The sequence below is a fragment of the Montipora capricornis genome, chromosome 14 (genome assembly GCF_036669925.1).
Source record: "Montipora capricornis isolate CH-2021 chromosome 14, ASM3666992v2, whole genome shotgun sequence".
Taxonomy (NCBI): domain Eukaryota; kingdom Metazoa; phylum Cnidaria; class Anthozoa; order Scleractinia; family Acroporidae; genus Montipora; species Montipora capricornis.
In genome coordinates this window covers 31,087,214-31,104,713 of record NC_090896.1, presented here as the reverse complement: position 1 = coordinate 31,104,713, position 17,500 = coordinate 31,087,214, and the positions used below count along the sequence as shown (strand labels likewise).

The 17,500-nt window shown below is 38.5% G+C and overlaps 1 protein-coding gene across 2 annotated transcripts in view; it reads left to right on the top strand.

Moving 5' to 3' along the window:
* LOC138031236 (WD repeat-containing protein 35-like) overlaps window positions 1-17,500 on the top strand; it is a 55,206-nt gene that overhangs the window by 787 nt on the left and 36,919 nt on the right. For both annotated transcript variants that reach the window (XM_068878916.1, XM_068878915.1), the window contains exons 3-15: window positions 2,013-2,087; window positions 5,240-5,332; window positions 6,017-6,118; window positions 6,316-6,476; window positions 8,223-8,287; window positions 8,378-8,478; window positions 9,291-9,391; window positions 9,477-9,521; window positions 10,312-10,437; window positions 11,890-11,982; window positions 14,384-14,476; window positions 16,476-16,536; window positions 16,906-17,047. In XM_068878916.1, coding sequence (XP_068735017.1) covers window positions 2,013-2,087; window positions 5,240-5,332; window positions 6,017-6,118; window positions 6,316-6,476; window positions 8,223-8,287; window positions 8,378-8,478; window positions 9,291-9,391; window positions 9,477-9,521; window positions 10,312-10,437; window positions 11,890-11,982; window positions 14,384-14,476; window positions 16,476-16,536; window positions 16,906-17,047 — 1,258 coding nt within the window. The remainder of the gene's footprint in view (window positions 1-2,012; window positions 2,088-5,239; window positions 5,333-6,016; window positions 6,119-6,315; window positions 6,477-8,222; window positions 8,288-8,377; window positions 8,479-9,290; window positions 9,392-9,476; window positions 9,522-10,311; window positions 10,438-11,889; window positions 11,983-14,383; window positions 14,477-16,475; window positions 16,537-16,905; window positions 17,048-17,500) is intronic.

The following is a 17,500-nucleotide window of genomic DNA, read 5'->3' as shown; positions in this document are numbered from 1 at the left end:
CCCTTTGTAACACCGGTCGGATGCACAGAGCTACATGTAGTTTTAATTCTTAGGGATTTGTTCGTTCCTTAATCAAGGTCCAGAATGGACTCAATGTGTCCAGCTGGTCTGTGGGCTCCACCAAGTCATGGGCCTACACAAGTTCCAAATTAATGTTTAAGTGTAAATCGCCCGTGGGAAGGATGCAAGTTGCATGGCGAGAGGCAAAAGGACAACTGAAAAATCAGAGTCCCAGGCTGAGGGTTCGAACCTAGAAAACTAGAACTCCTGGGAAGCTTTAAAATAATAAGCTTGTTATTTATCTAAGTCCTGTCCTTTTGCCTGTCGCCAAGCAACTAGTTTCCCATCCTTCGCATAGGCACTTCACACCATAAATATCGATAGCTGCATTTGATAATTTGTAGGTGCATGACTGTTTATAGCGCCTGCAGACCATCATGAGCTACTGATAAACAACCCTACACATAATTCCCCAGAAGTTCAAGTAGCATTCAACCACTGTTACGGAGGTTGTAGGTTTGATTCCCGCCAAGGACTCTACTCTGATTTTTCAGTTGTCTTTTCCCACATCACCAAGCAACTGGTTTCCAACAATGAATGGTATTGTCATAACATCATTCAAATAAGCGGCAGTGTTAAACTTGTATCAGTGACCCCCCCCCCCCCTCCCCTCCGATTTTTCAGTTGACTTGTCCTTTCCCAAATCACCAAGCAACTGGTTTCCAACAATGTTATTCTTATAAATGGCATTCAAATAAGTGGCAGAGTTAAACATGTATCAGTGATCCCCTGAGTTCCCCCCTTGTCTTGTCCCTTAATTAATTAAAAAAACAAAATGAATTTTTTGAAGTCGTCCATGACCTGAATCCTGAAATTTTATTTGTGAAGACCTTGCAATACAAATTTCTGGACATTACAGTACATGTAGAGCTAGATCTTGAGGTAAACACACCCTTTCTCTTTCATGAGGGAATCCTTTCTTGTGAACTCTTTGTTTGTGACAGCTTCTCATGTGCATTGCCGTGTGATCAATCTGAGCGTTAAGCCTGGTAATGGCAATCGTCCCTCAAAAGGATAAGGAAAAACTCTGACTAAACAAGGAATTCCAGATTAGATCAGCATCACTCTACTGTCTGAGCTAGATACATGGTCATGGGCCGGAGCACACCATTGGAATTTAAGATTTTATTTCATCGCACTTAAAAACAGTTCCACTCTAACAGACATTCCCAGATGTGGGGCAGGAATACGTATAATTGGAGATCTATTTGAACCATCCCCACTCCCCCCCCCCCCCCCTCCCAACCTCTGCCTCCAGACCCATGAAATGATGACCTGGTCTTGATTGTCCAAAGGAAGAATTTTTACTGGATATAATTTACTGGATATAATTTTTACTGGATATAACCAGGGCTGCCGGCTGCCCCGATGGCTGGCGTGGGCTTGTACGTGAGGCTGCTTCATCTGCTGGGCCCCAACAGCGCCGTGCGGCGTTCAGGGGAGCAGTAACAGTAACAGTAACAGTAACATAACTACTTTAGTGGATAAGCACTATCAAAGCCAGTCAATTACTTGACATGTGTCATGTATGTCACAGTTTAAATTTGATTTCATGTCTCTAGACCAAAGAAATTAGAGATCAACCTAGGTTAAAATCATTTTGACCTGAAATCAAATTTAACCTGTAACATCTGTGTCAGTTACAATATAACCCTCTTCCCCCTAAGCAGGGGTTTCATTAGAAGATGGTCAGTCCAGTGGTATCCCTCTATCTATGTTGTCAGAAGTTTGCCTCTCACCGCTGGCTATGCTGCCATTATGTTGATTTTCACTCAAACCCAACTTGTAAAAGACAAGAGTCTGTCACTGCCGATTAAATTGATTAGCCCACAGCAAGCATCTACTTCAAAAGTTATTGTTAAAACCCCTGGGTAAGGGGTTCCTTGGACAGAGGTAACAAGTGGCTGTTTTAGGAGGGGAGAGGGTTCAGTTTGCCTCTTGGGATCTTTCAGGTAAAGATGCAAGAGTCAGGGGTCTTGCTGCTCCAAGCAATCTGTCAATGAACCAGAACCTTGAGGGACACTCAGGTAAATCAGCTAAATGCTTATTAATTTTGAGTGATAAATAGATGGTAGGAACTCATACAAGTTCCTAATTTGTGTTTTTCTTTTGCAAGAGAACTGCCTTAAGTTTTGAATTTTCCAATAAAACCTTTGTGAAAATGCTGCAGCTGGAAGATGAAAAATAATTCCACTAGATATTTACACAGTCATTTTCGAAGGTCTTTAAGCAGTATTGTTATATATACCATTGCCATGGCAATGGTTAGGAACTCACAGATGCCCTTAAGAATTTGCATGACAATAGTAGGGAAATATCAAAACATTTTGCGACTAAGGAAGATTTATAGTGTTGTAATTCTTTTCCATTTTTACCTGTGTGGAAAACCCTTTCAAGTCATATTAAATTGAGAAAATCCAACTGAGATTGGTAGACTAGTAAACCTAGATCATGGCATTCCCAGTATGTATGCAAATTAATTACCTCTAGTAATCACAGCGCTAGACCTTGTTGCCTGCTCTTATCAGAAAGCACATCAATTTTTGGAATCAAGATCTACCTGAGTCCCACTTCTCATTGATTTGTCTCTTACGATCTCTCTTGCTTGTTTTCATGTTTCATGTCTTTGAATGCTTTAAGCTTTGTAGCGAGACCACTGTCCTGGACCAGTCAGACTAAAATTACTCTTAAAAGCTTATTGCAACCACAGTTCTGGACCAGTCAGTCTAAATTATATAGTTCTTACATGACATTTAGTATGAGAGAATCCACTGCCTGGAAGCAGTCAGCCTTTTAAATTTATACACTTTCAAGTTTAGAGTTCAATCCCACCCTGCAGAGCAAAGTTTATCCTGAAAGGAGACTTAGAATCTGTGAACAACTAGTGTGACACTTCCATGATACAACTCAAGGAAGAAAAATGTTGTATCTTTATGTTACAAGTCAGAAACAGGCAGTTTAATTTAATAAACATGATTACTCTTTACAAGTCATGTAAATGGCACATGACCTTAAAAACTGTTGATCATCACAAGCACCTTGGTGCCTCTGTGTCTGAGTTCCTATCTTAGGATCAACATAAAATTATATCTTCAATCTGTGCAAAGGCAAGACGTAAAAGTAAAGCTAAGTCTCTGCTTACGAGCCAGAAGGCTCATCATCAGGCCGGCACTTATCTCCGGTTTCATTAGCATGAAGCGACTAGGAGTATTTCTACTCCCCCCTGGATGGGATGCTAGTCCATCGCAGCGTTACCCCCAGCATTTCACCAGTACCCATTTATACACCTGGGTGGAGAGAGGCACCGTGAGAGTTAAGTGTCTTGCCCAAGAACACAACACAATGTCCCCAGCCAGCACCCGAACCCAGACCACTCGATCCAGAGTCAAGCACTCTAGCCACGAGGCCACCGTGCCTCCCAAAGGCAAGACGTAGCACTCGTCAGACCATCTCTGGAGTACTGCTGTGCTGTGTGGAACCCTTACCTGATTAAACATATCAATTTTTTTGAGTCAATACAACAGAGCCACGAGGCTGATATGTGGCCTGAACTTGAGTACTATGAAAGACTTAAAATCTAAACAGGCCTTCCCCAGAATTAAGGAGGAAATATACCTCTGTCTTGTTCAGATGTACAAAATACTATTTGGTCTCTGTGATATAGATAGCAAATTAAGTACCTCGACTTAATAGGTGAAACACGTTTAAGATCTTAAGACTAGTCATAATTTTAAACTGAGACCGAAACATGCCCGCACAAATCATTTTTTAATTTTCATTTTTTAATAGATAAATCAATGATTGGAACTCGCTTCCTTCCCATATTCTTGCGACTAAATCTCTAAGACAATTTAAATCAATAACGTCACTATTATTATCTAGTCAACAGTAATCTGTTTTATTAATTTGTTGAATATTCAACAATTATTCACCGAAGGCGAAGTGATTATCGGTGAATATTCACCGAGACGAAGTCGAGGTGAATATTCACCAATAATCACTGAGCCTGAGGCGAATAATTGTTTTAGTATAAATACACAGGTGATTATTTCAAAAAAGAGAAAAAAAAAAATTTCAACACGAAATCATCTTCAACTTACAGTGGCAAAACGACTACTGGCAGCCATTTTGTCCGTCGAGGTGATTATCGGCTGATAATCCAAGATAGCGAGCCAATGAGACCGTGTGATTTTGTATAATCACCTGTATATTTATACTAAATACACATAGTCATTTTACTCCCTATATAATTATTTTGCATAGTAATTTTCATAACATATTTTTAAAATTTTGTATTTTATATAATTTATAATGTATATCGTGTTCCTGTCTATATTTATATAGGTCGGAGAACAGTTTTATATGGGAATTCAGTTTTCCCCTTCTGTTGTCCTCCCTCAGTTAGTACAAGCATTGTATTCTCATATTATTTTGGGAAAGTCAATTAAAATTGTAAAAACATTAGAAAAAAAATTAAAAAATGAGAGCTCTAGCCTTGTCTACAATTATATCGAATCCTTATTATTTTACAAATTCAGTGTTGCTTTTCTTAGACTAATAACTTTAAGTACATATTAAATGCATGTACATCTGAGCAGAGTATTTGGACTACTCTGATCTAAGACTAATGACCAACACAAGTGATGCAGAGAATGGGAATCACACCTGCAATGTACAGTGTAATTTGGTGTAAGGACGGGGCATGTCTACTATTTTTATTGTGCATACGTTCTGCGCATATCGAGATATTCGGATTTCCTATCGGTGATGCTTACCAACACAGGCCTGGGAAATTTTTGCGTGGTTTAAGCATAGAAAGTAGATCTTAGTAAGTATATTATTGGTATCCAAAAAGAAAATTGGGGGCAACCAGGCATTTTTCAGAGATAATTAAGCTTCAAATGAGAAAGAATGCCATACATGGCTTTGTATTTTACAGTAAAACGTTTTACATTATTTTATAATTTATCTTAAGCTTGAAAAATGTGTGGTTATAACCCCCAATTTTCTTTTTTGATTTCAATAACACTTGTTAAGATCTTCATTTCCTGCATAATCATAAACCGGGGCAAAAATACCTTGAAGTTCGAATTAGTAGGCACCGTCTTTAATTACCTACATGTAGTCCTTCAGCATTTAATTGCAAGATTGAATTTCGTTATTGGTTGTCATTCTTTAGGTGCGGTCCAAGTAGTAACATGGAATGAACAGTACCAAAAGCTGACTACCAGTGACCAGTATGGCCTTATTATTGTTTGGATCCTTTACAAAGGTTTGCACAGTGACTGCAATTTCTGACATTGTAGAAAGTAAAACTTGCAATCAGAATGTCCTACATTTGAGTCTCATTAGGACCACTCAGAATTTTCTCAAAAGAAGTACCGTAGATCCCAAGTGACATATCTCTCCCAATGCATTTGCACTTGATGTCTTGTTATGGTTTCCATAATGGGCAACTGCCTTCTGATCAATCTCTTGCCCACTTGCGATGGAAAAATTGGCTAACATAATAATCATTCATTTGCTCTGCCTTTACCTTTAATCGAGAAGCAAACAAACGCTCACTCCCAATGCCTGTGTAAAAACTGTACAGTGGAATGATAGTATCAAATTAGCTTCAATTGGAGCTTCTATAATCAAATTACATGATGTATATAACTTTCATAAAGTTAACAGAAACATCTGTCAGGTAACAAGTTGCCTTGAAATTGTCTAACAAGTTTTGTAATGTCTATTAGGCAGTGAAAATACATGTAGTGATTGACTTGAACTCTTATCCTCAGCTAGTACTCAATCTCACACTCATAGCTAAATCTGCAGGTGGGAGGGAACATACAAGAGTTTGTAAGAGTGAAAGGTTTAATCTTAAGATCAGAAGAATTAATTTTCAATTGTTTCTTTTAATGAGTTGAACTACATGTAATAAAACATTTGTGAATTATTTGGTTATCATAAGGATCCTGGTATGAAGAGATGATTAATAACAGAAACAGAAGTGTGGTTTGTGACATGAAGTGGAATGCAGATGGTCAAAGGATCTGCATTGTGTATGAAGATGGTAGGTACTATTTTGACCATTTATTTGCAATTGTATACCACTAGTGAGGCATTGGATTAACAATAAAAGTCAGTTCTGTCAGACCAGTAACTTCCGACTTACCAGGTATACTTGGAGGAGGGAGATACATACATGTACTTAATTATACTGTTCTCTTTGATACCACTGGCAAATATCTGTATTTTTTCCTTGTTTAGGTGCTGTGATTGTGGGGTCAGTTGATGGAAACAGAATCTGGGGAAAGGAGCTAAAAGGTGTACAACTCACTAACGTTGAGTGGTCACCAGATGGCAAGAATATTATTTTTGGGATCAGCAATGGTGAAGTGCAGATTTTTGACAACACAGGAAACTTTTGTGTAAGTTCTGCCAGAAGTGTATTAAACTTTTAATTAATTACATGTACCCCTTAACTGCCCTAAAGTTCTGAAGCCACCAAGGAGACTCTTGTTTGACTTTAATCTCTTTATAAATTGGGTGCAGAGAGGGCTGCAAAAGTGCCAAGTTGGGAGGGGAGCTTTATATTAGAAACATGACCAGAGGGAACTGAAGAATGAGGAAAAGTGGTAATTTATAGAAAGGGTCATGTTACAGGAAGGAAGATTCCAGGAGGATTTTTGCAATTGAAAGCTTACATACATACATGTATGATAACAGATGATGATGATGGCAGCAGTTGAGCAACAACAACAATGACATTGACGATATGGTGCCAATGTCAATGATAATGATCACTAGCAGCCCACAAAGAGTTGTCAAAGAATATAGTACAGACTTGCATACAGTACTATAGTTTTCACTGACAAAATACTGGGGAAGAAGCTGACACCAGGAAAAATAATCTAGACTTGTTTCCAAATGAGTTGACATATTCTTCGTGCAATTTATACTATCAAAATTTGTATGTGAGTCTTATTTAGACTGCAATTGAATGATCGATAATAATAATAAAATTATTATACTGGAATTCATTTGACATGTCTGTTTATCCATGGTACACCTTAATTAAGGGTGCTCAGGAGCTCATTCAACATGTGTCAGTGTGCGTTCCAGATCTAATTGGTGTTGGTTTTTCTGGAGAGGGGAAAACCAGAATACCTGGAGAAAAACCTCTCGGAGTAAGGAGACAATTAACCAACAGCAATACTCAACCCACATATGACGCCGGGACCAGAAACCCAACCCGGGTCACATTGGTGGGAGACTTAAGTTCACTCACCACTGCACCACTCCTGCTCCCTAATGTCCAAGATGGCATGGACTTTTACAATTCATGTACTTTACGCTACAGCTGTAATATGTTCACAGAATGAAGTAAACTTACTTGTACCTTAAGAACAGTGCATGATTTTTTGTCCGAATGTTTTTTCCAAATCTTGAGCTTTTAAACTCGGGGTGCAGCTTATCTACAAGTGTGGCTTATCTACTGGTGTTTGTAGTATTTTTAACTTAAAAGTTTCAATCTTATGTAGCTGAGCACAAGTGCTCAACTAATGGAGACCATAAATGATGGTGGATCAAAATCACATGCCATTGATTAAGCAAAGCAAATCAAATGATGATTTTTGGTGAGAGAGTTTAAACTAGAGTATCCTGGCGTAGAAAACCTCTCAGATATGAGACCTCAACCCACATACCGCTATGGCATTGAGAGATACTTTCAGCACGAGAAGATAAAATTTGTATCCCCAAGCGGCCATGTAATGTTCTGTTTATCATATAGATATTGATGATCTCTAGATTTAAAACAACTTGTTTTACTTATGTACTTATGTACTTATTTTCGAATTGATGAAAAAGTGGTCACCAACTGCTAAAACATGCATGTTGTGTAACATAAAACAAGATAATGTAAAATGTTGCAAATTTATAAAAATGTTAATGTAGTAGAGAAGAATTATATTAAAGCACAAAAGTATCTTACAATGAAGAGGAAGTTTGTGTTTTATTGATTAATCGTGTTCATTAGTACCATGATGACACCTATATTCTCAGATGTGAAAGATAAAAATTATATGTTCACTGTGTGCGGTGAAGATGTGATTTTTTAGTAAAAGGAGAAATCCTGTTATTTCATCAGTATCTAATATTTTAATTTCTTTTAGGCAAAGATGACACTGTACTGTCTTGCTAACGTCACTGGAGCTGTCAAGATTGCTGGCATTGAGTGGTAAGAAATAAGCAAACATAATTGTTGTTTTTAACATAATTATACCAAATTGAATAAACTAACTTTTTATTTCTGTTATTGTTTTTTGAGGTATGATGGCAGAGAAGGATTTGTTGAGCCAAACTGCCCATGTCTGGCCATTTGCTTTGACATTGGTCGAATGCAGATAATGAGGCATGAACTGGATGAGAGTACGTTTTCAGAACCATGTACTTCACCCGTTGACTCCTTTTTTTATTTCCTAAAATTAATGTCAATCTGGTGAGAAACATCACAAGTTTAAATTCCTAACTGTAAACACCACTCACAGAATCAACTGAAGGTAAATGAACATCACATAGTGTTCCGACAAGGAAAGCTAAACAGCCATGATGACACTAGTTAACCTTAATCCTTTGATGCCTAAACCGGCCTAAACCAGCCAGTATTCTACTCTGTCTAACGCCAGACGATTTTACTGGACTTATTAAACCTCCAAGACACTAAGGAGGTGACGTTTGCAAGAAAGTGCATGTGGACAATCTTATTAATATAAAACCAACCCCTACCCCCTTTCTCAAAAAGGAGACCTGAATCAGGGTGTATTTCAAGCTTGTCATAAAAATTGTACAAGATACCAACTGAAGACAGTAGTAGGGTTTTACGGCCTCCATGACTATACATCTAAGTCAGTCGAGAGCACTTGTACATCTAAGTACATCTAAGTCAGAGCACTTGTGCCTCGCTATAAACTTATTATAGCTTTAGACTTAAATGGGTTATGTTTCATCCCTGACATATTATGACCCATGTAGGGTACAGCCACTGTATGATATCCTTTCTGTTTCTTTCAACTTGAGCAATTATTGGCTAATATACAAAAAGGTCTCAGATAAGTCCTTTAATTGTCTTGGACAAAACCATTGTACCTCAAGCCAGCCACAAAAGTGTAATATGTATTGTCATATTCTTCATAATTTTATTTTAAAAAAGTAATTATAATTAATTTTTTTCATCTTTGAAGGTCCTGTTTTGATTGACACTTCCATGGCAGTCGTGAACATACAATGGAACAACTGTGGAGCAGTGCTGGCTGTTGCTGGAATACAGAAAGCCATTGGACAGGTAAAACTGAAATGGGAGTCTAGCAATGATAATAACATTATTCAAATGCACTTGTAAAAAGGATTTGTTTGGTGTTGTGTTGCAGGACAAAGACATAAATGTTGTGCAGTTTTACACACCTTTTGGCGAGGTATGTAATAAAAATTAATGCTAAACAAGGACCAGTAATCAAACATGACACCCAATATAGGGCCCAAGAAATTTCAAGACTTACTAAACAGGCAGGTGTAAAAGTCGAACCTCGATCTATGCAAGAAAAAAGATAAGGGCCTCCAGAAATCACCTTAGTTAGCCTTATAATCATTAAGCTAACCTAGATGAAATTGGAGCAAACGTCAAAATAATAGTTTTGGTTTACAAAACCGTTTTTTACTTGATAAATCCGAGGTGATCGAGCAATCCGAGTTACATGTAATCTGGTCCAACTGTTGTACCTGCCCTTACAAAATTATGGATAGAAAGGGGCTTGTGCTTGAGGTATGATTCAGGCATTAGAATTCAGTTATGAATAGAATTGACTGCATTGATCTCCCAAGTTTCTTTTAACTGATGGAAGGGAAGTTATTTTTAAAGCAAAACTGCAACACATTCATGTATGACAAAATATGTTTTGTTTTGGGAAGTACTCTTTCAAATTGTAAAGCTGCGTAATTCTGTATTTACTGTATGTCGCTATGCTGAAAGTGCATGAATCTCTAATTTCTTGTTACCTCCTTCAAAACACAGAAAATCTAGTAATCCAAGTTGAGGTGGAACAGTCTTTTTGAAATTTTTTAGATGCACGCTCTTGCATGGACCCCTGAGATTCGCAGCGGTCACATCATTTGTCTTTAATGGCCTGTTCCATTTTGAAAATGTCACCGGAAAGTGCTTGATCTTGTTTTTTTTTTCTTTGTGTTGTCATTAATATCATTATGTAGCATCTTCGAACTCTCAAAGTCCCAGGAAAGCAGATTACAGAGGCATGCTTTGAAGGCGGAGGGTTACGCATTGCCTTGGCTGTTGACTCGTTTATCTACTTTGCCAATATAAGACCAAACTACAAGGTGTGTGCATTAAAATGATTGTTAAAGAGACTAAGAGGCCAGAGGCTTTTCGCTATACGGACCGACCCTTAGCTGGTAAATAACTTACTATTTTTTTTCCTCTCTCTCCCTACCTCCCTGAAATCACTTTTTAAATTGTTTACTCGCAGCGCGCTTGATAGCGAATGTAGTATCAAAGCGACTTACAAACTGAATGTTTCAAAGAGAAACATTTTTATTTGAATTCTATTTCCAAGCCTCTTGTCTAATGAAAAGTAACTTCTGAATGTAAACGGATTTGGTGTCACAAAAAAATAGGACAATCACAGGGGTCCCACACAATCGGATGTGTAGCCGATTGTTATTTTATAGTAAATGTACTAGATTTACCGTTTGCTTCACCTATAGCGATATATCGTTAACTATGTATGTAAATCAATGATAAATAAACGTTGAATTACCTTCTGTGGTTTATAGTCGTCCTTTTACCTCAAAAGCGGTTTTTTGAGCGATCTTGAATGAATTTGAGTTCGCCGTTGACTATTCCGTATGGAACAGTCAACGGCGAACTCTTTCGAGGTAAAAGGACGACTATAAACCACAGGTAAGGTAATTCAACGTTTATTTATCATTGATTTACATACATAGTTAACGATATATCGCTATAGGTGAAGCAAACGGTAAATCTACTACATATACTATAGAATAACAATGGGCTACACATCCGATTGTGTGGGTCCCCTGTGGGACAATCACATGACTTTTAATTTGTGGCCCGAGTAACATCATTTGCGCCCGAGCGGAGCGAGGGTGCAAATGATGCTACGAGGGACACAAATAAACTATATGCCCGGTAAAAGTCATTGATTATCATTATTATCAATACACAAGGCCAAATCGTGCCAATTTATTTAATAAGAAAACATTGTTTAATAGAGATGTAGCATGAAACTATGGTATGGAAAGTTGTTGCTACAACATGATCAGCTAATGTCCGTCAGTGTATACAAACAAAGGTTGTGAGAATGAAAGGAATGTATATATTTTAAGTGCGGGTTGTAGACCAAATGTAGAAGTAATCCTCGCACTTTAATAGGACAATCTCATTGGCCGAGCGAAGTTGTTTGACATCTCTGCAGCCAATCAGTATCAGGGCGGCAACTGTATTTTCAGCCCGCACATTTCCCGTTTGGCCCGCAAAAAGGGCGCGTTTTACAGAGGACAGTTTGTCATTTGGCCGCGCGTATTGATAATAATGGAAATTTAATGTTATCACACAAGCTCGCGCAAATAAGGCTAGGATTCCGCCCGCCGTGAGCGGGCCGGATGAGAACATTCCGCCCGCTCCCGAAACCAATCAGCTTGCAGGATTTGTTGAATTTCGCCAGCTCACGCACTGAGAAATCAAATCGAATTTGACAAAAGAGTCGAGTTATTTTAGTGTTGTTTAAAAGTGTAAATTTCCTATTTCAGTGGGGTTATTTGTCCAACACTGTGGTGTACGCCTTCAACAAACCAGAACGTCAAGAACATTGTGTGGTGTTCTGGGACACAAAGAATGGAGAGGTATTTGTCTTTTTGTTTGTTGACCCTTTCATTTTTCATAAATCATGACAATTAGCATTGCCTTTACCATTACCAATTTCATTACCACTATTACATAGGTTTAGCCGAGCCTAAACGCGGAGCTCCCGTTTCTAACCCCAGAAAGCAATATAGGGTATATGGGAATAATTATGCTTCTGCATAAAGTACAAAATTAGTCGGCATTAGTGTATACAGTTTACAGAGATCAAACGCCTCTGAGCTAACAGCAGTAAACAAACAAGCCTTGTGCACAAACAACCAACAATTTTAATCAACAACTAAAACTGAAATTACATGCACAGTTGTCTCTTTCACAACATTTTCCGTTTGACTGATAATCTTTACCCCCTCTCTGTTCGGTTTAGAACTGACAGCAAAAATCTTACTAATTAAAAAGTCAAGCTAAAGAGCAGTAAATAATTCGCTTACTCGACTGCAATTTCACAGTCAAACAAAGCTGCTCGCTAATGGTCATTTATTTCACACAAAAAGCCTATAAATGTGATTGTTGAAATATGCCAGAATCTCTGTCAACACGGAATTGCAAACTTTTCAGGCCTTCTACAATATATGTGAGGCAGCGAGGCATGCATTAAGAAGGAAAACATGACCTAAAAGACAACCGTTATAAATTAGTATTTTGTCTCTCTCTCTAATTCTCTCAGCTTTACGGTGTTCTTCATTGAAATTTTGTCTTCTTTTCCTTCCTCGCCTTCTCTCGAGACTTTCTTCTTTTAAATTTCTCAAATTTCGTCGCCTCTTCTCTCGTGCTCTTTTCTGCTCTTTAATCTTTAACCCGTTGCTCTTCACTAATATGATTTCCCGCCAAAAAAACGCCGGTTGCCAAAGGCAACGATGCCACGCGATTTTCCGCCATGGAAAATTGGTCAAATACTCCCGTCCCCAGAGGCTGTCCTGCCTCCCGACCTCCACCCCGACAGTCTGTACGCGCGGGAGTACGTGGCGTCATAGCCAAAATTTCTCGCATGGATAGATTTCCCAAAATTTGTTACCCATGGTGCTCTGCTGGCACGCTTCGCGCACCTGAGCTCCGCCATCATTGCTATTATCATTATGAGAGCGAGTTTTAATCGAGTGTCGTAAGACAAAAACCAAAGTAATTACTTTGGCCAATCAAAAAGGACGTAGACAATCCAGTAAACCAATCAAAACTCGAAGTAATTATACGTAGCCGACACAAAGCGCGGGAAAATGTAAGCGCGCGAGCCACGATTGGTTTTGGTTTCACTTCTGGCCCCAGTTTTTCAAACGATGGATAGCGCTATCCACCGGGTAAATCAATATCCCGCGGATAAACACTAGCAAAACCAATTGAGTTATCCAGTGGCTAGTGATTTATCCGGCGGATAGCCCAGATTGATTGAAAAAGTGGCGCGAGAACTTTGAACCAATCACTGAGTGAAGTAATTTAAAACCAAAGCAATTCGCTAATTACTTTCGACACTCAATTGAAAACCGCTGTCCAAAAATGTAAGCAGTGAGATGAACGCAGATTTCAATAAGCGTCACGAAGTGTCCCCTTGCTCCCCTCCACAACGTTAACATCGCTCGTGTCTTGGAATACAGACAATAATATTATTAACGCCAGAAAGTGTCCCCCAAATACTGCCTGAAAATGGCGCTAACCCTAACTCTAACCTTTTTGTTAGAAATAGGCTGGAAATGCTTAGACTTAAATGGATATCAAAATAGACCTTATTCATAAATGGCGGTCAATTCATAATTCTTTTGTCGAAGTGCAAATTAGCCTACCAAGCCTCGATACCATACAGTGAATTGAAAAGATTTCTTGCGCTAAAATGAGGCTTGGTAGGCTAATTTGTACGTGGACAAAAGAATTATAAATGTGACCGCAATTTATGAATACGGTCTATTGGGCTTGCATCTAATTTCTTGCATTTCTCGACATAAGTGCTTTCATTCCCATAAAATACATGTATCTCACCCCTTCCCTCTACTCAAATCTCTTTTGAGACAATTTGCTATCCTTCCCTTACTTCTTGTCGTATGTGAGTTCAGTTTGCTGGTTCTCTACTCTGCTCCAAGAGGTGTTTTGCGAGATCATTTACATGTATGTAATTCTAGCTCTACCCAATCAAGCGCTTTTCCCAATATAATAATGGTTCTTTGTTGTTAGTTTTGTTTTATGAAACCTGTATCTGCTGGTGTGTTTCTGACAAACTAAAGACCACCTTTGAACATATCACTTGTCCCTTTTGTTTTGTGCATCCTGTAACTTTCTTCTTTCAAGTTAATTCTCATTTTGTACCTTGAAGTGACACCTTTCAACCGGAATTCAGAGGTTTCCATTGAAAAGTCAGTTGATCTTTGTGCTTCTTCTGTCTCATTTTTATTCTAGAAATACGTGAAGTATGTGCGCAACTTGCTGTCAATCACAGCATCAGGTGACCACTGTGTGTTAGCAACAAGAGCTGATGACAGCAGTGGCCAGGTAACTGACCTGCATGATATGATGAAACCTGTTATTTGTGGCAAATCAAAAATGTAGTTTCATCAAACGAGTTATCAAAGAACAACACAAGAATTGGTGAAACGTTAAACAACGAAAATAAGCGACAATAAAGTTGTTTCCAGCCATGACTCCATGTCATCGTTATCGAGCTATTAGAAGCTGCTTGAACTACGAGTTGATGCCAAACTCTTAACATGGCATAGATCTATTAATTTTCTTGGAACCTAAACCTTAAGATTTTGACCCTCTTTTATCTCGTCAACTTTAATAGTCATTTATTTAGCTTGAGAAATTGATTACGTGGGGGCATCGAAATGTTGCTCAGCAGCTTTTTAAGCGCTAAGTTGTTTAAGGTAAGTTAACCACCTTAAAGACCCACCCTCAACCGACATGCTTTTCGACCGTTTGTTTTTGTCATGGAAATTCGCATTGCTTATAGTAGTGATCTGATTGGATGAATTTCAGCTTTGGCGGGATTTTCATATATGAATATTGTTCCACGGCACGCAATGCCTGTCGTTTGAAAGTGGCCTTTAAGGGCCGATTTACACGGTACGATTTTTGTCGCATGCAACAACGGCTTACGACAGGCCCACGACATGATTTACGATCGTTGTGTACGTCAGAAAAAATGTCGTAGCATTTTAAAACATGTTTTAAAACGCTGCGACAATCGTAAGTGATGTCGTAAGCTGTCGTGAGCTTGTCGCATGCGACAAAAATCGTACCGTGTAAATCGGCCCTAAGAGAGATTTTGAGCCTGGACATTTCGAGCGTTCGCCCTTCGTTATTCGCTGTGACGAAGGGTTTATTTTTATAGCGCAGATGGTGAACTTGTTTGTCCTTTTTTTTTGAGGTCCCTAGTCTCTTTTACCCCGATTAAACAGATATTTCTAAAGGAGGTCCATATCTATTGTCGTTTGACCATTATCCTCCATCCTTTAAAAGGGACATAGTTTTTGCCGGTGGACCTCTATGTTGTTACAGATGACATAGTTTTCAAGTGGCCCTAGATGTTTTTTTTTTTTTGTTTTTCAATTTACACACTTACAATAGGAGTTAAACTCTACAGTACCTCTAATATAGGTTTACAATGCAACAATACTAGTTTATGGCTCTACTATTCAACATTACTCTCTAATATAACTACATGTATTGGTAACTAGAACGGCCTTTTTAGCTATACTCTCGTCACTCAATCTATATTGATTGATTGATTAAAAAGGTGCTATGTTTTTAAAACAGGACCATTTCTTTTTGAAAGCATGCATGGAGTTATCAACTATTGCAATTCAGTTTGTTTTCGATTTGTAAAGTAGCCCTAGATGTTGCTAACCCATTCACACCTCAAGCGCACTCATTGACGAGTAAAATCGTCTTTCATTAGACAGAGTAAAATCTGTAAGACTAGTATCACTCTCAGGAAAGAAAGAGTTACAGTGGATGGAGCTATTCCTTTCACAGCGCATCTTCGTCTAGGTCCATTCTTCACTAACTGTTGATGTCCATGGTGGTAATCTTTGTTTTGTACTATTTAAGCAATAGAGGACGTTTTCCGTGTTTCCATAAGCTCATCTAAACACGAGGGGGAGTTGGGAGAATTCGAGACAGTTATACAAACCCCAGACGCAGTCGAGGGTTTGCATACTGAACTGTCTCGAATTTTCCCAACTCCCCCAAGTGTTTAGATGAGGCTATGGAAACACGGAAAAAAGTCCTCTATTGCTTTTATAAAATATTTCTTAAAGATAACTCGACAAATGAAGAAAAATGCTGTTTTTTTTACTTCTTCATTGAAGCAGATTTTCTTGATACACGTTCATATTTCCTACCAGCCAATCAAAACGCGCGTGTGACAATACATAACCAATCAAAATTCGTGTGATGTCACAGCCGTGTTTCCATACTCTTGTCTAAACACAGCTATTGACCAATGAGAGCGCGTGTACTATCCTAGTTATTTTATAATCACTTTTAGCATGTCCTTGTGCTGTGCAATGCCATTGGAACACCATTGGACTCGAAGTATATCGAAATTGGTGAGTAAATCGCTACTCTAGGGTAAACGTTTTGCATGCCAACAATCGTAAGCCTAAAATGTTGTAAAAGATGCCTGAAGCCTCGTCTTGAAGAGCAAATATTACGTGACAAATGGACTAGGCCGTGTCAGGCCAATTAAAGCACTCGTTCCAGATTCCCTGCGTCTGAGCATTTAAACAAAATGACGCAGGCCGTGGTTGATTTTCATGAACAGTTATGCGAATGTCGACGTTCGTTTTCACTTAGCATAAGCTACTTATGTTTGCACTTGTGCCTGGGCTTATGCTTGCGTCGCTAGTGAAAACCAGGCTTACGAGAGATGTTTGGTGTCAAGTTCATCTCCCAATTCTTTTATTTTTTCCCCCCAGAACCTCTTTTTGTTGCTATGACACGAAGTCATGTGATTGCTTCTTCAAGGGAAGCCTTCTATTCTTGGCAATACCGGAGTCCCAAAAAACTTACAGCGTTGGAACTGCAGACACATACAAAGAAGAAAGACGTCAGAGAAAAGTAAGTTGAAAAAATCTTCATATCAGTCAATCAGTGGATCAATGAATTCATCGTTTAATCAGTCAGTCAATCGAGCCATCTTTTGGTGAAGAAACCTCCGAACTTAACGGGTATAAGGGAATCCTTGCCGACGCCATTGTTTACATTTTTCCTCATTAACATTCGAGTTTTCTCACAGAAGACAGCGTGCTATTTACAACATGACTTTAAGAGGTAAAAGTACTTGTTAGACTTAGTTAAATCTCCGATTTTAATTAAACCTTTGTTTTGATAGCGAGCTGACTTTGTAAAATTTTGACTTTTTAAAGCATCATTGCTCAGAGTTTACCTGGAATATTGCATTCAAATTTTCAGAGATAGCTCATTATGCAATGCACTTTCAATATTCAGTACTTTTTTCTTAGCCGGCTGACTAGAAAACGATAGCTCTATGCTGTTGAGGCAGAAAATGTA